General features: G+C 23.1%; 4 protein-coding genes across 4 annotated transcripts; 2 read left to right on the forward strand and 2 right to left on the reverse strand. All coding sequences in view use genetic code 6, as the record gives it.

Moving 5' to 3' along the window:
• Positions 1-172: 172 nt before the first annotated feature.
• Positions 173-1201, reverse strand: TTHERM_00455180 (hypothetical protein; the record flags this gene model as incomplete). The annotated part of the gene is made up of 1 exon (XM_001024124.1): positions 173-1201. One exon carries the CDS (start codon positions 1199-1201, stop codon positions 173-175), a length of 1029 nt encoding a protein of 342 aa, XP_001024124.1.
• Positions 1202-2232: 1031 nt separating this feature from the next.
• On the reverse strand, positions 2233-11550 carry TTHERM_00455190 (hypothetical protein; the record flags this gene model as incomplete). The annotated part of the gene is made up of 12 exons (XM_001024125.2): positions 2233-2379; positions 2452-2601; positions 2660-2779; positions 2935-3781; positions 3828-3865; positions 3930-4062; positions 4170-5055; positions 5103-5752; positions 5827-6465; positions 6533-11068; positions 11175-11269; positions 11380-11550. 12 exons carry the CDS (start codon positions 11548-11550, stop codon positions 2233-2235), a joined length of 8412 nt encoding a protein of 2803 aa, XP_001024125.2.
• A 1426-nt stretch (positions 11551-12976) lies between these two features.
• On the forward strand, positions 12977-13564 carry TTHERM_00455200 (cytochrome C-type biogenesis protein CcmE; the record flags this gene model as incomplete). The annotated part of the gene is made up of 1 exon (XM_001024126.1): positions 12977-13564. One exon carries the CDS (start codon positions 12977-12979, stop codon positions 13562-13564), a length of 588 nt encoding a protein of 195 aa, XP_001024126.1.
• Positions 13565-15681: 2117 nt separating this feature from the next.
• Positions 15682-22707, forward strand: TTHERM_00455220 (transmembrane protein, putative; the record flags this gene model as incomplete). Its single annotated transcript, XM_001024128.2, has 4 exons — positions 15682-16158; positions 16612-17448; positions 18208-19321; positions 20120-22707. 4 exons carry the CDS (start codon positions 15682-15684, stop codon positions 22705-22707), a joined length of 5016 nt encoding a protein of 1671 aa, XP_001024128.2.
• Between the last annotated feature and the right edge of the window lie 795 nt (positions 22708-23502).

Genomic DNA, 23502 nt, shown 5'->3' on the forward strand with positions numbered 1-23502 from the left:
TAAAAATTTTATAAATTTAATTAGTAGAAATATTTATAGATTTGATAAGAATAGAAAATTCATATGCTTATTTGTATTAGATCTATTTTATTTGTACATTATTAAGCTAATTTTAATATAAAGTAACAAGTAGGAAGTATAGTAAATTTATGCGCCCTGTTTCTGTTGCTACTCATGCAATAGCCTTGCTGTTGATTGTGTCTTAGGTTGTTCTTTGAATACTTTCAGTTTCAGTAGAGCTATTCATTGTTGTTGTAATTTTTTATTCTTTAAGCAAAGCTGCATGTGAGCGCTACTGCTGCTAGTTCATTTGATCATTTAAATATCCTTCAGATAATTTCTTGCCTTTATCTCCAAAAGATTTTTTATTACCGCTTTTGTGCCCAAAGCTACTTTTATGAGGTAGTCCAAATGATTTTTTTATAGATTTGTTAATGTTACCTCTGCTAAGGCGATTTATGTCCTTTTCAACACTTTCAATAAACTCTTGTCCATGAAGAAAAGAAAGATCAGACTCGGAACATGTAAAGGATTTTTCATCAGAGACTTAGAAAGTTAGAAGCTAAACCTTTTAAGTAAATTACTAAGGGTTTTATGTGTAGTAATACATACTCACAGTATTAAGGTATTGATGCAATTTCTGTAAAGAAGAGAAGACAATTTCTTTACAAATCACTCCTTTAAAACTTTAATCCTCTTCAAATGAATTTTTTTTAGGTGAAGAAGGCTATTGTTTTATTGCTGGAAAAATATCATGTACTATATAGCTGCAATTTCCTTCTACAGTTGTTCGCTTTTTGAGTGAGAATGGATGCAAACTAGACCCAAACATTAGGAGAATTATAACTGAGTAATTATCTTCATCTAAAATTAGGTACTCGTCTAAAAGATACTATATCTCTTTATCAAAAGCATTAGCCATGCCCATTCCAGCTTAGAATTTCCTTCCTGTGCTCTAAAATTCAATAAGGCTAAATTTGTCTTGAAGGTAATCAGGATCAAGGAAGCAGCATTCGTGATTATAAGCATAGCGTTATGAAATTTCATATAGTAAATCTAATTTCTCCTTTAATCCTATGCAAGTTTCTTCAAGCAGAGAAACAAATGCAATAGCGAGTCCATTCTTCCTTGGGTCAAAACTTAAAACTTGAGGAGAAAAAGTTTTTCCTTCTTTTCGATTAACGCAACACTATGCACCCATATATAAAAGAAGCTAAGTTTTAAATACACAAATGAATTGATTGGTTAAGGTAGGATTAAATTTTAATAAGCTTTTTGATTGATATTTGTTACTATTATAAAGCAATATATAAGCAATTTTTTTGATTGTTATTTATTATCAATTTAATATTCACAAAACTATTATTTATATTTACAATCAAGCAAATATATAAAAACCTCAACCACTTTAAAGAATAGCCTTTTCTATTCTTTTCTTTACGTCTTTTGTAACATAGGACAATTGGAGTCATAAAGTTTGACAATTTATCATTTTTTTTTTAACAAAGAATATTTATTATATATATTCATGTAAAATCTCTCAAGATTGCAATCACCGAATGCAAGCTCATTTTCTTTCGAATGAAATCAAAATTGCATTCAAAAAAACTTTTTTAAAATTTGTATTATTTTTAATTTTTAAAAATTCGAAGAAAAATTTATTTATTTTTATTAACTTTTTCTAACAAATAAAGATGATAAAAAAGCAAATAAAATTAGTTTGGGTTTTGAGTAAAAGGTAAAAGATGTAACAGATATCTCTGATATAAGTAAAAAAACTATAGGAACTCTTTAGACAACAGGAATTTATAAAAAAACAAAAGAAGCCATGAATAATATTGTTTGTAAATGAAAAATGAAGAAGAATCTGCTAAAAAAATTGCAGGAGAATTTTGAATAAAATTTACTTTTTTTGAAGTAAATTAACAAAATTTTTAATGAAATTCATACATGTTTTTATAAATTTTAAGATAAATAATATAGATATTAATTGAGAATTTAAAAGTATAATAAATATTTCTTTATTTAATAATTATTTCGCTAATATTTTTTAATTATTGTTATAAATTTTGGGTGATAATATTACTTTACTTGCATATTTTAAATAAATTAAATTGACTAATATTTTCAAAGGAGACTTTGCTTTTAAAAGATGATTTTGCTATTTTATTTATTAATTTATATTCTTTCTTTATTTCTAATTTCTTGCTTTCATTTTTTTGTACTTAATTTTCATCTCTTTGGTTAATTATAGCTTGCCCACGGATTTAGACCTATGTTGTTCGCTTTGTTTTATAATGCGCCTTTTTAAATTAAGAAGTCAGCCACATTGTGATATTTGTAAAAGTTAGCTTTGTGAAGTGCTGTATCACCTTCATTCTAATTAAAAAATTATTAGTTAGATAATAATATGTAATAACTTAGTAATATAAGTATTATGAATATTATTACATTAGAAGCATTAATATCAGCTCCTTTCTAGAATAGATATTCTACTATTTCTTTACTCCCTACCTATGCTGCTATTATTATAAACGTGTTTCCCTCATCGTCTTTTGATTCTAGTGAAAGTGTGTGATATTGATTTAACAAATCTTCAATCTTTTCATCATTAAAATTTGAGTATTTAAAAATTTGTTTTTAAAATTTAAAAAAATACCTCATGGATATTATTTTCTTTGATAGCTGCAAATACTTAATCCTTCTAACTTAATTAGCTCTTTCTTATACTTTGCTAAAGCTTAGTCCTCATTACTAAGTTCTATCTGTCCATAGAGGTCTTTTTGTAAATTGAAAAATTTGATTGGTAAAAAAAATTATAAAAGAATTTTTTTAATTTGATAAAAAGTTTTTAACATGTAACAAAATTCAAATTTATTTTGTGTAAAAATTAATTAATTAATTAATTTAAAATAGAAAATTTAATATTCTTACTGCTTTTTCAATGTCCTTTTTGACTGAAAATGAAGAAAATAGAGCTAGCTTATGAGGAGTCTAGGCCTCCGTATTTATCTGTAGCCTAGAGTTGTTAATTTAATACTAGTTTACTAACCCTTGTTAATTGAAGTTTAATTATGCCCCAAGAGCGTTCGTTTACACTTTTCCGCTTCCAATTATTTATGAAATTTAGTTATTAGTAGGAGTATTTATTTAATTTTGCATTTAAGTCTACAAAGTTAATTAATTACTCATTCCATTTTGATTATTCTAACTATTCAAAGAACCATATGAATTAAGAGTTCCAGTGCGAGCTGGTTATCTATAAGGTGATTAAATAATATCACTAGGTGATGTAAGCTAAATAGCAGTATTTATTTATTAACTTTGATATTACTGTTGTTGCTGTTACTATAAGTTAGTGTAATAAGTAGGATTTTATGTTTAATTAGAGCCAATACTTTGCCTTTATATTAGAGAAGCTTAATGAGATATTTAAAGTTGTGGCGTGAGATTATTAACTGGCTAAGGTTATTAAAAAAAGTAATTATTTTTGAATTAATTCGAAACCCTTTATCCAAATTAAGAGTTTCCTTAATTTTGATTATTGGCAAAGATAGGTGAATGGAGTTATGGTGGAGTATGATGATTTTTATTTAAATCTATAGCAATATTCGGTTGACTTTAAGAGTTTTCTGTATTAAATATTGATCTCTTCCTTCCTGTAGATCTTAAATCTTTTTTAATACTTATCTGAGTCGGAGAAGGAGCTGTAAGCTAGTTTTCGTCTGCTGATTAGTTCGTGCTAACCTTTTAGAGACTGAATACTTAATTTTCTTGGTTTCTTAAAATTTTAAATTAAAATTTTGTTAAAAAAAATATTAATTTACTTAATAGGCTGCTTACTATTTTCTTGATTTAAAATTTCCTATTAAAAAATAAATATATTTTTTAAAAATAATTTAATAAATAAATGTAAAATAAATAAATACTTTATTGTGAAGTGAATCAGATTGATTAAATGCTGATTGTTGTGATTGCAAAGTAGAAGTTTTATTGTAGCTGCCACCTTAAATACTTGAATATGAAGGGTAGATTTCAGATATTTGCTATTGATGTATATTTCTTTTTATATGAATTTGAATTAATTTAAATTGATTGATTATTAAAAAAAATAATTTTCAATTTTATAAAAATTATTTGATGGTTAAAGAAGTTAGTTAATTTTTTACATTTTTTATATATTTTTAAAAGCTTTAGGATCATCTTCGGCTTTTATTGTAATCTAGTTCTTTGATGTTCCTTCTCCTCTATTTGGTATACTAGAGAAATTTTTCAAACTTTGAGTAAATCCTCTATTTTAAATATTCTTCATAAAAGATCCTGTGTATAAATTTGTATCTACGCCACTAGAAAATGACTATTTCTATTACTAATTTGCGTTTTAATTGGAAGGAGAAACAGTGTTATAGTGAACATGGTGAGTTGGTAGAGTATTATTTTAAATAAAATTATTTTATTAAGGTGAAGCATTTTACTGTAATGTATTAAATTAATGTTATAATAAATGAGATTATTAATAGTATTGCTATGCATAGGTTGGTTATATTTACATTTATTGTTATTGTAAGCTTCCCGGTTAGGTTGATAAAGTAGAATGCTATTGCTATTATTAATTATATAAATTGAAAGATTGCTAAAAATTTTAATGCTAAGAGTTTTTAGAGTCTTGTCTTTTGTATTTATTCAAAGAAACTATTTCAAGGTTATTGTCTGCAATTGATTTTGGCGATTTTTCTTTCAAGTTTTATCTATTAAGTGGAAGACCTAAGGTAGAAGAGCCTATTCCAATTACAGAACTATCCAAATTAGATTTTTTCTATTAATTCTAAATTAGCTTGCCTTTAAAATACTTATAATTATTTACAAATTTGTTAAATTAGTTTTGTTATTGCTTCAAAAAATCTTTTCTAAAGAAGTCATGGTCTATTCTTTAATTGTCTTAAAAATCTCCTTCTAACAATTCGTTATATTCACTTTAAATATTTCTCATATCTGTTTAAGAGCTCTTAATATCCAGCTAGGCAACCATTTTGTTGATAGTTTTAAACTTTTTTTCTAAAAAAAAAAATAAATTAATTGAAAATAAATCAAAGTAAATTTACCAATTTAACTTTGCTAAATGATTTCTTAATGTGCTTTTTTATCGTTTTTACGAGTTTTTAGGATATCATTTATCTAATCATTTTCAATGCCACTTAGCACAGGTTAAATTTCTTCATATAGCTGTGTGAACATGTTAGAAGATTCATTCGTCATTACAGGCTCTAAGTATCCTTCGTTTAACTAATAGCTTGATCTGCCTCCTTCGTAATCTTCTTCGTCATACAAAAACTAAGTTCTATCGTTTAAATCTTTATCTTAATCACTAATGGGATAATATTCTTCCATTTCTACTTCTTCTACTTCGTCACTGCTTTCAGAAGTAAAACTTTCGTCGCTGCTACTTTCTTGGCTACATTCATCCTTCTTTCTCTTTTTATCATCTAAGAACTATTCACTTACCAAATCCTCCTAAAATTAATGTTCGTAAGGATCTTTATTATAAAAATCATAACTTTCGTTTTCTCTAGAATCACTCAAACAGATAGACTACTGCATAACCTTGCTTGCTTTACTCTCAACAGCTCTATCTTTTTGTAAGAATATTTCTCCAGCATTAATGTTTGTCTAATTTAAAGCAATTATAGAATCTAGTTTGAATCTATCAGATGGATCTACTTTACTTTTTATGTTTTTCAACACATTCCTTAATCTATGAATAAATAAATAAATAAATAAATAAATTATTTTTTAATAAAAAAATAATATTTAAATTATAAATTTTACCTTGAAACTTTGAAAAAAAAGTCTTTGTCAATCTGTTTTTCCAAATAAGTAATTTAATAATTTTTAACAAATCTCCAAGAATTTTAATCAAGAAATTTTAGAGTGCTCAATTTTTATTCTTAAGATTGCTCACTAACAAGGCTTAACTTATTATGTCTATCTTTTATGTAGCTATCAATTTTTCTGATTGATATTTTGTGCATTTTATTGAGCAGTTTTGCTTAATTTTATTCTGAAGGAATAAATTATGAATTAAACTCTTATTCATCCCACGAACTCCCACTTTAGTTTAAAAAATCTAATACTTAGCTGCTATGTTTTTCTATATATTCATTATTATAACCGAAGTTGTTTGGAACTTAGCTATCATTCTTTAAATCATCCATTTCATCCTCGTCTTCATTACTACTCTCTAATGATTCAGCTTCTTTGTTGTTGTTTTGATTAAGGACAAACTCAGTATTTCCATTCTTCTTTTTTATTGCAGAAAAATCTAGCTTGATATGAGGAATCTAAATTTAAGTGGGTTCGTCTGCTGGTGGATTTATTTAAATTACAAGCTTTTAGCTTTACTTTTTTTTACTGTTTCTAACAAAACCATTTACTCTATCTAACGTTGATTGTTTATCAAGTCCTACTCTAAATATTATTATTTAAAATTAAAATGTTAAAATACAATTATTTTTTAGTTGCTTTCTATTTTTACATTATTTCTCTTTAAGAAGGAGTATCTTCTGCTTTTTAGTTGTTGAATTTGTCAGGAACTTTGCTGTTTCGTTGAAGTCTCTAATTTAGTTTTTCAATATCACTCTTTTTAAGTTCTATGTTTTAATTGATTTACTTTTCCTCCTACTCTAAATCCTCAGATTACCCTAAATCGCTTTGAATACTATTTTTACCCTTCCAAATTAACTTTTCTGATGCAACAGCAAATCCATTTTGAAGAGAAATTCTGGGAATGTTTTATTAAATTTTATTTTAATTCCCCTCTTATTAACCATTTTTAGTGTCAGTTGATTTTGACCCATCAAATCCAAAATTTTCTTAGTGATATTTTGTTTTAAAGTATTAATTGATTTTTCTAAATAATGTTTTAACATTCTTTTAAAACATGTTATTGCCTTTGTTTGAATCAAAAGATTCCAGGTAAGGATTCTGTTGGAAACATTCTATTTAATTGATTAATTTCTTCATAGAACTATCTTTTTAGTGTGCATTTGCATTTATAGATTAATTAATTTAATCATTCTCTGATGTGACTGCATTATTTTAACTAACTTCTAAATCAGTTTTGAATCCTTAATTAATACTTTAATTCTCATTAAAGTTGCACAACCCATTCAGTTAAATTTATTTATCTGTTTCTTAGCCGTATATATTTAAAATTAGAGAGTCTTCAGCTTCAAAGAACTACTAATTAAAATTACTCAGGCGAGTTTAAAAACGACTCTCTTTTTTTGCCTATTTAATCTACTATGGAGTTAATAGTGATGATCTGCGGCTATTATTATTATCTATGGATGTTTTCTATGATATTTTTTAATATTCCTCGTGTTATAATGAGTTATTTGATTAAATTTATGTAATTTTTCTTGATTAAAGCTATTTTTTCAAACTTAAAGCAGGACTGTCTTATTCTTGATTAAAGCTAGAATGTGGACTGTCATTCTAATTTGTATTTTTTCTTTAACTGTGCTTTGTGGTGTTTGATTGTTACTCAGTCCTTTAATTTTTATCATTCTCATCCCAATAGGAGTGATTATCTAATTAATCATCACTTGACTGAACAAATCTATTAAGCTTTTAGTAATTAGTATTTTTCTCAATATTTAATTTTTATTATAACTTAAGATTAAAATCAATTTAGTTATCTTTGTTATTGATTGACTAAATTTGTAGATTATTAATTAAAGGAATATTTTTTTTACTTCCTCCTTAACTAATCTCATCTAAATTCTTTGAGGAAAAAGTTTAACTTTATTATTTACATTTATCAATTTAAATTTATAATTATTTATATTCTTATTCACTTTTATCATCCTGTAAATTTTAACTACTGAATAGCTTTATTTCATTAGATTTATCAGTTCCATTTTCAAAATTTCTATTTAATTATGAAAAGTTTTGAACTTCCTATATATTTTGTATCGATTACGGAGTATTATTATCTGGAGGCATTACATTGATATACAATTCAGCTTACTGTTTTCCCTTAAAGGTTTCGCTTCTCATTCTAAACTATTATTTTTCTTTATCCAGCAGCTAAGCTGATGAATTAATTTTTATCGTCTTATCGCTTTGCTAATTGCAAATTTAGTCCTGATCAATATTTAATGAAATATTACTTAATTATTGAGGAAAAATATTTTACATGCTATCATATAAAATTATTTATTCTTCTTTATTCAATTTTTTATTTTCATCAAACTTTAAATTACCATCAATACTACTTTTTGATGTTATTTCTTCTTCATCTTTGACTTCATTTAAAGCTGATTAAGAAATAGAGAGTTTTTTCGTGGATTAAACAGATTAATCTTCTTTTATATTTTAATTTTGCATAGCATTAGAAGAATCTGGAATTTGGTAATTTTTTAAAGTGGGATTGCTCTTTCTTCTTTACAGAGTTGAAAATTCATTTTAATTAATGTGTATTGATTTATTAGATGTAGCTTCTGATTTTTCTTAAACTGTGGTCATGCTAAAATCTATTTTTTCATTTTTCATTTAATCTTACTACTATAAAATGTCTTAGTCTTAACAATATTCAGTAGTATGACTATTTTTGTTTACATTTTCTAAATTTTGTGACAATTTATTTTATACTTATTACTCTACATTTGTAGAATCTGAATTTGCACTACTCTCAATAATTTTCAGTACAATTTTGACGTTCTCATTTTCTTTATTGAAATTATTTTACTCTTAATTGTTATTTTTAACATTTTTTTCTAAGCTTCCTTAATTTGGATTGGTTTGATTATTTACAGATTATGAATTTATAGATATTATTTAATAATCTCTTTATTATTATTGTTATGACTGTTATTTTTATAGTTAAATCTGTTCATTTTGACTATATTTTTCATATTAATTATCAATATATTTTAAAGATGAAATCCTATTAGTTGGTAGCTCGTTGAAAATATCAGAAGATTTATTTTAAAAATGACTTTGTTGAATGTTATTAGAATTTATTTCAATATTTTTCTAAGAAATAATAGAAGTTGAAGTATTTTAATTTAAAGGAATATCATTCAGACTTCTATCATTTTGTTAAATTGACACTTACCTCTATTATTTGTAGTTCTAATCTTGATTATTTGTTTATTAATTTTTTAAGTTTTCACTGCTTTTTATGTGGTGAATTTCAACAGAATATTGTAGTTTTATATCATCTAATGAATTATCTGAAAGGCTTCTTTTTTTTGTAATAGAAAATTATTTATTAATTTCATTATTGTTATTAGAGTTATCAATCACATTTTAATTTAAAAGAGTATTATGTGTATTTATACTGAATACGCTAGGAGAAAGCTATGAAGACTGCTTTCTAAAATTAATTTTATTTTAATTCATAGAAGAAGACCTACTTGCTTCCATATCCATATTGTCAGAATTTTCTATCTTCCATTTTCCATCTTCACTCTAGCTTATTTTTAAATGATTATTTTTTGGAGTGTCTAAATTAATTTTTTCATTTATTTCATAACTCTGTTCTTTCTAAAATAATTAATTTTATTCGTTCTATTAATTTAATTTATTTTCTGAAGCATTAATTAAATTTAGTTATTTATTGATCTCAAAAATTATTGGCTTGTTAACTTGGTTATTTTAAAATGTTTCAATTTACTTCTATTGATGATTATTATTTTTTTATTCTTTTTTTATTCTAAATTATATTTCTTTATTCTCTCGTTAATCAATTTAAATTTGTTCAAAGATTAAATCATTTTTTTTAATTTATCTTAGGCTATTTACTTCTTTAGACTAAGAATACGCTGAGTCTACATTATTTTAATTTTCAAAAATTGAAAATTAGTCATCACCATCATTTGATCTGTCAGAATTTTCAGTTTTAGAAAAGTAGATTAATTTTTTTTATTTATATTAAGGATTATTTGTTACATTTACTTTCAAGATGTTATTTAACTTTTCTTAATTTTTTGATGAAGTTTTTGTTTTTGTATTTTAAATTTCTTAAAATGAGTTATTTTTAAGTTGTTAATTAATTGTTGAATTTATTTTGCTGCTTTAAATCTGCTTTATGGGCTATTTACTTGTTTATTAGAAAAAGTTTATTTATTTCTGGTGATCTAATGAAAAATTATTTTAATTTGAAAAGGATTGAGTTACAAGCGGCAATTAATTTCTTTCTTATTATTTTTACTATTTTGCGTATTCAATCTAACCTTTAGATATTTCATTTGAGGATATATTTTACTTGTGTTTGAGTATATCTTACTTGTTTGAGAATATATTAAAAATTTTCTAAGATTAAGCTTATTTATTGCTTTTTTCTAAAATAGGAGTAAGCTAAATTAATTAGCTCTTGTTTTTAGCTTTATCTTTATATATTGCGAGCTTTTTACTTTTTTATTCACTTAGATCTTCCCTAGAACTGTTGCTTGTTTGATTTTAATTCATCCAAACTTGAAATTTACTGTTATCAAAGCTCTATAAATTAAATTTTTTTTGTTTTTTTGGTTGATTTTATTCATAAATTTAGAAATAATTATCTTTCATATTTGTTTAATGATTTTGAAAATTTTTTATCATCTTTTATTGTATTTTCTCGTTCTTTGTAAATCCATTTCTTTTTTGTTAATTTTATTAAAGCACAATGTCCTCTAATTCTTTTTACTATTTTATCAATTCTTTTGAGTTTTTTTTCATAATAGAATTTATGAAGTAACTTTTTGATGTTAATTGTGATAATGTAAGGTCAGTAGGACTTTAAGAGATAAATTAATTTTATGTATAATTGCTTGAATCCTAAATAGCATCTAAATTAGGTGGCATATCGTATGAGTACATTGCTTAGCTTTTTAAATCTTTCGGTGTAAATAATAAATTCCTCTTCAAATTAAAATTAGTGTCATATGTCTAAAAAAGATTATAATTTTCTTGATAACTATTTGATCCATATTTCAAACTCAAATCTTTATCTGATTATTCTATATTTTTATTTTTAAGCTAAATGGTTTCTTCATAATTCTACTTTAAAACACCTAAATGACTACTTTAATTTAAATAAAATCAAATTAGTTTCCTTTCACAAATAAACTATAGATAAAATTTTTTATTGCATAAAAAGTTTTGCATCTTTTCCTAATTAATTAAGATACTTTTGCAGATGTTATTCTGTTTGATTTTCTTCATTACTTTCATCAAGCTTATTATTACTTAATATGGCTTAATTTTCATCTTCTTGCTGCTCTTCCTAATTTTATTTAAATATATATGTAAAAATTTACTTATTTCATACCCAAATTTCTGGTTTATGAATTGAAACATCCAATTTATTTGATTTATATCTTTAACTTTAATTACTTAAGTGCTATTTCTTTTTGTCAAGATTTAACTTTCCATATCACTATGACCTTATACTTCAGTAACAACCAGCTGCGTTGCTATATCCACTCCTTAATTCAGCTAAAAAATTTACTATGGCTTGCAAAAAGCTTATTTTTACTGTGAGGTTTCTGACACCTCCGCATCCATAATATTTTTTATTAATAATTGAATCTAAGCAAATAAACACTTAGAAATTTGTTTTTAAAAGTAAACTTTGAAAAGTTAATATTCAATTACAAGAAAAAATTGATATTTTTTTTTTGATTAATCAATGAAGAATTTATTACTTAATATATTGATAAAAAAAGCAACCTATTTAATTAATTAAATTAAAACATAAAAAATCAAAATCTCCTTTAATTTTCAGATGTAATAAATTATAGTCTTTTGCTAAATCCCTTTCTTTCAGTCAGTTTTTGTATTCAAAGCTGTAATTTCTATATATAAATTATCTTTAACACAAAACTTTTGAATAAATATAAATTGGTAGTACTTATATACCTTCTCAAATATAATAGATAAATAATTCCTTAATCTAAATATTATTATTTTATTTTATATCATAAATGCTTAGTATCAGATTGTAAATTGACCTATCTAAAGTACAACTAAAAAGATAAAATAGAAAATGAAAAATAAATAACGTGAATTTCAATTAGCCTTTTTTCAGTTTTAAAAAATAATTAAAAAAATATATATTTAAGTTAATTTAAATAAATAAATGAATTTACAGCTACTTTTATTTATAAATTAAAGTGTTCTTCATATATATACTGTGCAAAACCATAATTAAAGATCTTAAAAATTTCTAAATAAATCCTAATTTTTTTCATTTATTATTTTTAGTAACTATATTAAATAAATAAACACTGTAGATAAAAATTAGAAACAATAATATTTACCACATACTAAATACTTGACTTTAATATTTTTCATGATTATTATGAGTTAAAACTGAAGATATTTTTTTAAAAATAAAACTAAAAAATACTTTAGAATTAATTTTGAAAAAACCTAAAAAAGTAAATATTTGAGAGTATATTTATCACTAAGAAACACCAATTAGAGAGAATGGGTATCTAAAAATAATGAAAAGCAGATAGGATTTTTATTTAATTTTATTACTTGATAACGAAAGAAATTTCATGAATTTACTAAATTTTAAAAATTGAATAAAAATTAAAAAAATTGTAGAATAATTAAAAAATCCTTTATTTGTATTTTTATTAAAATAATTTAAAACATTTTTTACGCCAATCCATTACTTTCATAATTAATTAAAATAAATTTTAGTCTTTTTGTTGTATGTTAATATTTTTTTAATTTCATAGGTTGTATTTATTATATTTATATATGTTCAAATTTTAAGAATCAAATTATACATTTGTAAAATAACAAATTCTAGAAAACTAACAATCAAAAATTTTCATTCATTTACTGGTAGTTAAATTCTTTTAGATATAAAATAATAAAACAATTAGAACTCTAATAAATTTAATAATTGCTACTAAACCAAACAAGGTGAAGAATAAAAAGCCATAGTTAAGATTTAAATAGATTTTAATATTAAGGAATGTTCAAAATATTTTAGAAATTCTCATAAAGAAGTAACAAATTAGGATCATTTTTAGTTTAAAATAGAGCAATGTTTTCTACAGCTACTGCTTAAGCTATACAATTAGGTACTGCAGGTAGATCAATATAGTCAAGAGCAGGTATTTTTAGAGCACTTCTTGTTATAGGTGGAGCACATATTGCTGCCACATATGGAGGTAGCATGTTCTAAGATAAACAAGTCACTATGAGCGTTTAAGATTATATGCTAAGTGATTATATCAAACCAGAATCTAAATTTTAAATATTCGGAGTATTAAAAGTTGGCAGTACCAAAATGTAGAGAGGGTCTTTAGAAACAAGATTCGTAATTACAGATTTTAAAGAAGAAATTGAAGTTTTCTATAAGGGTATTACTAAATTTGAATTTAAAGAGGGAGAAACTATTGTATTAACAGCATATTGTCCTGATTTAAAAGAAAGAAAGAAAGTTATTGCCATTGATTACTTAACAAAGCATTCAATGGAAGTTTAAGATTGGTAAAGTAAATCAGGAAAATCAAGAGAAAACTATGGATTATATAAATAATAAGGAAATGTTATTTGAATTAAATGTTTATAAATCCTAATTAATAAATTTTGTAGTATCTTAATATAATTTAAAAAAGTAATTTCTGTTGTCTCGCCTTTAAAATAATTTATATTTATATTCTTTTTTGTAATTTATGCAATGTAAAAGAATTTCTACTTTAAGCGAGGATATTGCAATTCATAATACATTATAATTAAGTAATTACAATTTTTAATTAAATTTAGCAAACAAGAAAACAACCTCACATTTCTATTTAAAGTTGTAATAATAAAAAACATCTCAATAAATTTTAGACTAAAATGTTTCCATTTTAATTTAATGTTTTAACACAAAAACAAATTAATATTTTCATATTAATTATAATTTATAATTAAGTATATAAACAAAGGATCATAAATTATATTAAGTTTATATAGAAATTAAAAAATTAAATTTAACACCAAATAAAATACAAATATCTTTTATTTATTAAAAGAATATATTCAGAATGTATTTGTTTATATTATTTATACTTACTAATTCAGAAAAATTATTTTCTAAAAACTTATTTGAAAATTTCTTCTTATTTCATCTTTAGGCTATTATTTTAATCATTAAAATAAAATAGTATTAACTTTTGAATTAATTTTAACAGTTCAAAAAACTCTTGCATTTATCTAGTTTAAAAAATGTGTTTTTTTATATAAAAATATACTTTTTATTAAAAAAAAAATAATTCTAATCTTTATTTTTGAAAAACTAAAATTAATTTTAAGTTTACAAATATCAAAGTAAATTAATTCGATTGTTAATAATAAATATAATGTTAAAAAACTCATTTTAATATTATGTTTGATTGATTTAAGAAAATTTTAATTTTTTATGTTAATTAATATCATCTTCTCTCTGTTTATTATTTTTTCTGGTATTTAAGTTGTAATATTAATAATTAGCTTTAAAATATATCTACAAATAAAGAGTAAATTTATTTAGTAATTATGTCTTTTTATTCAATAAGACTTATCTTTCAATCTACTAAAATATAACCTATCTCAATTAAGGATAATTTAAAATGTCTTCTTTTATTTTATTGGTATTAATTTTATATTCAAATAAAAACAATAGTACTCAATTTTTATATTGAGCTCTATTTTAATATATAAAATATTTATCTATGATATCTAAATAATTGCCATTTTTTAAGCTCTCAAGTATATTTACTTTTTAAATAAAATATTGGAAACTTTTAAATTTATAAGAATTTTTAGGATCTTAAAAAAACCAGAATAATATTTTAATTTTTTAGATAGTTACAAAATGTATTATATGTATTTTACTTTTATTTATACTTTAAGCTTTCATTTTAAAAAGATAGCTGTTAATTTACTTACTATTAAGAATACTAATTTGAAAAATATTTAAATTAATTTAAAAACTAATTTTCAGACAATTATTGTTGAAGCGTACTTTTTGTGACATTTCCCATAAATGCTATTTTAGATAAATCATTTAAATTTTATATAATATTTACAAATATATGAAAAATTAATTAAAATAAGCTTAGAACATAAGTAATGTATTTTTGAATATTATTACTGGATATAAAAAAATTTTGAAAAATATATTGAACTTCTAAACAAATATTTTCATAATAATTGGATTTTTACTTATCCTAACTCCAAATTTAAGGGTGGTATCCTGTCCAAGTTTGTAATTAGTAATATTTAAAATAAAGAATGGCACTATAATTTAAGTATTTTGATAAATTACTAAATGATGATATGAGCAGTTCAATAAAATAAGGAGTTAGTTATTTATATAAGTAGTTAATAAAGGATTATTTTAATATCAATATTTGTTTTACAATCGAGTTGTTTTCTAGTTTTTGATAGTAGTGAATGAGAAAAATGTGTCAACTAAAATTGACCATAAGTGTCCAAAAAACCCCAATTATCTGTGAATAATGAAATTAATTGGTTAAGATTTTTGGAATCACTTTAATTCAAGAAAGATTGTAAAGTCAAAAAATAGATTACAAAGAATTAAGGAAAAATTATTTCGGTGAAAAGAGATATTAATTGATTATTTGATTTAGTAATTTTTTGTATTAAAAATCAGTGCATAAAATTATAAATAACTTAATCATAAGTTAGATGAATTCAGAAGCTAAGCTCAAAACTTTGGAATCATAAAACATATGTAACCAAAATAAAAATAATACGCTAAATAAATTGGGACAGATTGATGAAAGTCCTTCACCAATAGATTTGAATAAGGATGATAGGGTCATTAATTTACTCAATAAATAAAATTCTACATAAAAGAATTATAATAGTAGGAATCGCATTAATTCTGCTTTATTGTCACAGACAAATATCAAATCCTAACAAGACTTGAATGTCCAGCTTAAATCATATAAGTAAAGCAGATCAAAAGTAAATAGTAATGCCAACTAGAGTTCCATTTTAGAGTCTCGAAAAATGTATGAAGAAGGATATGAAAAAGGTTTAAATGAAAACCTTGCAAAATACTTGTGTAAGAATTTTAATGATTTGGAGATGTATCTATAACCCAATCAAATGAATGAGTTAAGAAAAACTCAAAATGTTTAGGCTTTATCAAAAACATATGTAAATGATTAGTTTTAAGCAATTTCCAATTCCTAATTATTTACCATTTTAGAAGATTTTTAGACTAAATATAAATAAATAAATAAATGCATATATATAAATAAGTTAATAAATAATATCCAAGTACTCTACAAACAAATTAACATAGAACAACTTATTTAAATTAGAAAATTATCAAACGATTAACCACTTTTTTTTATACGAATTGCTTTTGTTTAATAAAAAAATTGCAAATTAATTCCAAGCATATGAACAAATTGTAAAGCATATGAACAAATTGTAAAGTATATGAAAAAATTGTAAAATATCTGAAAAAATTGTAAATCATATGAAAAAATTGTAAAGCATATAAAAATAATTAGAGAATTAATCTTCAATTACATTAATTTAAAATAAATTTTTTCAGTTTGATTTTTAAAAATTTCAATTTATTTTTTAACTATTTTGTAAAAGTCGGCAGTCTCTTCATACAGGTTGATTTAGTCAGTTTTAAATCTATGTATATTATTTATTGGATCTTACTTTATAGATGATTTAAAGTAAGAATGGTAAGAATTTTGGCTTGTCTTAAGTGGGATGATAGGCATTTAAGTTGCATTCTTTGTTATAGGAATGCTGGCTAATATTTATTGGAGATTTGAGTCTCCACAAAGTGACAAGAAGAGATGTTTAAAAATTAATTAAAAATGCGATTTGCTGTTTTTGATCTTTTATTATATTGAATTTTTATTTCTTTCAGAGTTTATTCTCTTAAAAGATTCTATTTATTAGGCTAATTACAAGTATATGCTAATCGAATTAATACTAAGAGCAGCTATAATTAGCTGTTCTTATGCTTTCATTCTATAGAAAAAGAAATATTTCTTTCTAATTTTTTTAACCTTTATTGTTTATATTCCAATTCGCTAGTCTTTAGAATGGTATAGATATTTTACTTCAAATATCTAAATTATTTTCTCAAGCTTATGCTTAATGATGATAGTTTATACTATTCGCTTCTAGTTTAAAGATAGTGTAGATGAAGCATATAAAAGTACTATTTTTGCATACAAAGACATAATAAGTGATCTATGTCTAAGATTAAAATAACCATAAAACCAAACCTAAAACTCTAATCTTGCAGACATTGTATCAGAAAATAATGAGAAAATACCTATGCCCGTAACTAAAAAGCCATAATCAGAAATATTTAAGCCAAAAAAGCGTAAAATTTTAAATGAGGCATAAAAAAGCACCAATTAAAATATCCAGAATTCTAAATAGCTTTGCAGTGAGCTCTTTGATTTAAAGGTAACTTCAATAAATTTGTTAAATATAAAGCTGTACTATCATTATTTTTTTAGTTATTTTTCATTCAAAATGCATTTCTCATTTTTAATTACAGAAAAAAGTTTTCATATCTTAATTGAAAATTGAAAAAAAAATCTTTAAAATTTTGTACAATTAAATGATGAAACTTCATAGAAAAAGCTTGATTTTAATTAAAAAGACAATAATTTATAGTGTTTTGAAGCAGTAAATAAATAAATTATATTTAATAACATATTTTGCTCTAACAAATTTTTGTAAGTAGCAAATTTCGCATAAAAAATTAATTAAAATATTCCTATTAAATCAAATAAAACTGGCGGGTCTTAATAAATACACAATTAAATAATCTATGCATTTTTAAAATTTCATAAAGAAGATTATATTTAAATCAAGCACGGTTAAAATTATTTTTGTGTTTTAATGGCATTTAAATAACATAAATTATCATAGAAATATAAATAAGAAATAATATTGACTCATTAATTAACAATTACTATTTCTGTTGCCAAAATATTAAATTAAAAGAATTCTAACCAACATATAAACTAAAAATTTACTTTTCGAATGATTTATTGTAAAATTTTAGATTGTTTATTAATTCTTCTAAGCATTAAAAATTAACTGAAAAAGTTTATTTTATTAATTATTACAAATTTATGAATGAGGAAAGTTGGGGAAAAAAAACAAAAATATCCTTGAATTTAGATTTACGTTTACACTTTTTTAAAATATCTTAAGGAAAGTTTTCTGATAGATCTCATAGAGTCAATTAGCGAGGGTTACTGTATTATTGATGAAAATCTTAATCTTCTAAAAATGAATAATGATATGCTGAAATTTTTTGAAGCTGATTCATTCTAAGAATGTCTGAATATAATATTTTATTCTGGTCTTATCAGCACTAACGGAGAAGGAGAAGGTCAGACACAATATTAAGACAAAAGCAAATAATTAAGCTAAGAACATCCTCAATCACAGGTGTTTAACTTTAACTAAATTAATAATTATGACACTGTGAGGAAAGACAGTCAATAGAGAAGAGGAACGATTATAGAAATCATGGATATGGATACTTCTCCTATGACAAATTTTCATGAAAAATATAATCGCTTGAACGCTGGCCAATTCTTTAAGATATATCATCATTTTAACAATAATTCATTAGAAGGAAATCCCAATTAAAATTAAATTAATGAATTTATAGACTAATCATTTCAATCAAAATATTATGAATAAATAACACCAAAACAAAAGTAGAAAGATTTAAAAATAAATGCCACTTCATAAAGATAATATTTGAATTAACTTAATGGAATAAGTAACGAAACAATAATTTTGAAAGAGATAAATGCTATTACATCTTAACTTAAAGCTTAAAAAAAATCACCATTAAATTCTTCCAAAAAAGGCCAAGGTTAAGCAGAAATTTTATATAGCCATCAAAAAAATTTTTATGTCAAATTCACATCTGTAAGCAATAACTAACAATCAATATATTTATTCTTGCGAGTAACACCAATTGTTAAAGATAGTAAAATATTTTTTTTGATTGACGCTACAAACAAAACTCTTTTTCAATCCTACTGCAATCTTGAAGCCCTGTATAATAGATAATAATCCATAATTAGAGGATTCACAGAAGAAACATATTATTCCATTCACTATCTTATTCAAAAACTCTAAGAATCTAAACAATTTTGCTAAACTGATTTTTCTAAGTTTCATATAGACCCTCTTTTATCATAAGCTCATATTTTACAAAATACTTTACAAATTTTATTTGAAATAAGCAATAAAAAGAAGCCTTTTTAGCTTAACCTGTAAGTTGAAAATCTCATCGAATTTTTGCAGTGTAAATTCTTTTATTCTTTCAATCATTACTTTAATAAATTGGCAATTCTCACTTATTAATTTTAATTATTTTATTTTAATACTTGTTTAGAAATTAAAGGCATAATTTTTTAAAGCTGATGAAATTATAAACCAAAAATTTATCATCATGAATTAGTTTATGTTCTTATTTAATTTAAAAATAAAAATATATTTTTAACAAATAAATATTCTATTAGATATCTTAATTTATTATAAATAAAACTGAAATAGTTTTAAAATGCTCATTTTATTTAAAATATATGATTAGAAATACAGTCATATTAATTAACAAGTTTAATAAAATCATTTATTTGAAAATATCAAAATAATAAGATGATATAACTTAATAAGTTACCAAATTTTGTAAATCACTTATTTTAAAATATTAAAGGTGATAATGCTTAATAGGTTAACAAATTTAATAAAATCACTTATTTGAAAATATCAAAATTCAAAGATATTGGTTGATAAATCAGTTGGATTTTTTAGATAAAATAACCACATAATTTTAATTTATTTTTTATTTAATTTTAACATTCTTTGTTTCATAATTAACTTATTTAAGTTAAGTTTTATTTGATCCCACAATTTATATGAACAAATTTATTAAGATATTATTCAGAAATAGTTAAGCTCTTTTTAGGAATTATGTATTTATCTTTCAAATATAATTTAAAAAATTAGTTATTTAGTGGAGTTATTTTAATTTTAATGATTTTTTAGTTATCACATTATTTATTTTTAAAATTTGCTTTATCTTTTTAACTTAATAAATTAGATGAAATCATTGACATTTTTAACTTAGAGGCTAAGAGTAAAAAGATTCTATTAAAAATTGAAACAGACAACGATGTACCAAGTTAAGTTAGCACAGACTTTGAAAAGCTTAAAATTATTTTAACGATAATAATTTAAAATTACATGAACTTTATTTAAGAAAATTAGAGTATAATTATAAGTATTAAAAATTAGTCATTGTAAAGCGGTGACCATGATTTTTCTTATGGAGAAGATAATTAGAATTTAAACTAAACTAAATTAAATGCATTTTTATTACAATTTAATGTGTACCTTAGTTTCTCCTCACCTCTTTAAGGTGGAGAAGAATAATAAAGAATATAATAAATATTTACTTAAAGTTTGAAAAATTCATAAGAGCAAGCAGATCAAAATAAATCTTTTATGTTTGGAAGTCCATATTGTGGTTTCAACTAAAATTATCCAAATCAAAATAGTCCTTACTAACATATCAATATTAGCAGAAAAAGCTCATTTTACAAAAAGAAGGCCTCAATGCAGCAATAAATTGATGAGATATTTGAATAAATTAACAATATTTAAGTCTGCGATATAATTGCTCAAAAATTAGTTGGACCATTATTTAATTAAATAAATTTAAAGAGTAGCACAAAGCTAAACAATGGTCTTTAATTTGAAAAAAACGAAAAAGGTTTTCCTTGCTTATCTTTTTTGATCGAAAGCTAAGTGGTCATTCATTCTTATGAAAAAGATATTTCCTCAAAGTTTACAGCTCATCCAGCAGATAATAGCTAAAATATTTTCTTGAGACAAACGACTGATACTTATTCTCCTATTTATTACAGCTACAGATAACCACCTCGACATAAATTAGAAGTCAATGAAAGAGAAGATGACTGCCAAGAAGGCTTAATTTAGATCGATTTAATACCTTAAAAGGTTTAACCAACTAGTTTACATAACTTCCCTCAAACAAAAAGTATTTTACATATCACTCAGCACGAATCCAGAAAGCAGAGTATGATATCAAATATTAATAGCTTGAATGAAATCTATAAAGCTGAAGAGCAAGGATTGCTTGATGTTACAAATAATAATCTAAACTAACAAAGGAATATATGCAAGAAGATAACTCAAAATCCTAAATCTTTATCTGGACTACCATTTGATTTTAATGTAGCTACAACAGTTTTTAGCACTCACAATTAAGATGATTTAGATGACACTAATTAAATTGGGTTAAAGAATAATAACAGGTAAACTCTAAAACTGGAAAATATACCTGAAGTGTAGGTCTTAGAGATATCTAAGGAAGTAACTGTAACTCAAAATGATAACGATGAAAATATTAGTGATCAAAAGAAAAATGAAAAAAAAAATAAATAGGCAATGAAATACTTAGATAAAGATGGGAGAAAATAAGCAGATATATTAAACTCTTAAACTTCTCCGTAATAAAAAAATATATTTTAATAAAGCAGTAAAGCAAATAAAGAATTATTTTTTCAAAATAAGTAAATGACATTTAATAAATATTCTCTTTAATCATCAACTTCTACAAATTCTCCGCGTCTTAAAAAGAAAACTGTAGAAGGCGGCGTGGATTATAATTCTTATAAAGATTTACCTTCTTCTCTAAGTTTATATCCAAATAACTAAAACTTAAAACTTCAGTATTAAGATGAGGTTATTATTAACAGCAAACAAAATTAAAATGCAAGTGGGCAGGATTCAATAATATTTTTACAGAATCAAAAAAATGAAAAATAACTAGAAATCAATATTGCTTCTGAAAAACAAGTAATTTAAAACCCATAAAATAAATAGGTTTTGCTGAATACAGTAGGAGATTAGTTTACAGGCTAGCAGAGCCATATAAGTTTAAATAAAAAAATAGATTAGGATTTTTAAAAAATAAATAGAGGATTTGTTTTGAATAATAATAACGATCATAATCAAATTAAGAATTTAATAGTTAGTGGTGGAAATCAAGGAAACGGAGATTAAAGTGCATTAATGTATTTAAATTAGCCTACTCCTTTGTTTTCAGCAACCCAACATTCTAAGATTCTTCCAAAATTGGAGATAGCTCAATCGGTCAAGTATAACTAGCCTTTAAATTTAGAAAAAAAATAAATTTTATTTGTAGATAAGCACTAGTTATATCATACTATGTTTTAACAAGTTCTTTCTCAATATGCGAAAGAACAAGAGGATGAATCATTCCAATCTGCTTATACAGTAGAGGAATGCATTTCATTAATAGAAAATTAATATTATTAAAATAAATATTAATATCAATATATTTTTATTGACAACAAAATGCTAAATGAAGGAAATAATCACTTGATTGACTCGATCAAATAAATATTTTAATAAAATAAAATTCAATTTGAAAGCTTAATTTTTATATGCTCTAATTAGTACTTTGATTCATCTTGCTTTATAAGATTCGGGATTACTTCATCTTTAAAGAAACCAATCACATTAAAGGAATTAGAAGAAAAAAAAATTATTCTGCAAAAAAAAATTTAATAAAATACAACATTATCTTAAAGTTTTTCTCCGATTCCTCTAATTAAAGCCTAAAATGAAATTTTTTATTGAAATTAAGCATATAATTTTATACAAAAGGCTCTGCTACATAACTCTCTTAAGTCTTTCATTGACTTTTAATCAAAAAAAATAAATTTAAATCCAAAATTGAAAAGAGAGAATTAAAAATTTAGTCTTAAAACAAAGCAAGGAGGCAATATGAAATGAATGTAAATAAATATCTAAATAATACTAATTACCTTAATCAAAATAATTAAAATACTTACTATAAATTTTATCTCAAATGTATGTATATACTCATAAATTAAATTTAATTAAATCAATAAATTTACAGTTTCATGAATTTGGAATAGATTAATCAATAACAAAAGAACGACTTTTTTGTCAATACTTAAATCTCTTTTTTCTTTTTTAATTTAGAACTCATTTGTATTTTTTATATTTATGAAAAATTGAATTTGTGTATTATTTTGATGTTGCATTCAAATTATAATTTTATTTAAACTAAGATTATGGCTATTGTTTACCTCAAATTTTAAAGACCGCGAAGCGAATAAATCTTCTTTTAAATTAAGATAATTCATTTTTGATTTGTTGCAAAAAGTAAAATACGCAATTTAAAAGAAAATCAAAATTTACTTGTGAATTTTTAAAATTTCAGTTTAAATTTTTTGTAAATATTATTAATATTGATGTATTGATTGTTTAATTAATTAATTGATTTATATCCTTCTTGTAAATTTACTTGTTAAATAGAAGAGAAAATAAAGAAAAGAGTTATTAAATTAATAATTAGCAAAGAATTAATTACAAAAAACTTAATTATTTAAAAAATTGTAATATTGA

The sequence above is a fragment of the Tetrahymena thermophila genome, assembly GCF_000189635.1.
Source record: "Tetrahymena thermophila SB210 genomic scaffold scf_8254395, whole genome shotgun sequence".
Lineage (NCBI taxonomy): Eukaryota > Ciliophora > Oligohymenophorea > Hymenostomatida > Tetrahymenidae > Tetrahymena > Tetrahymena thermophila.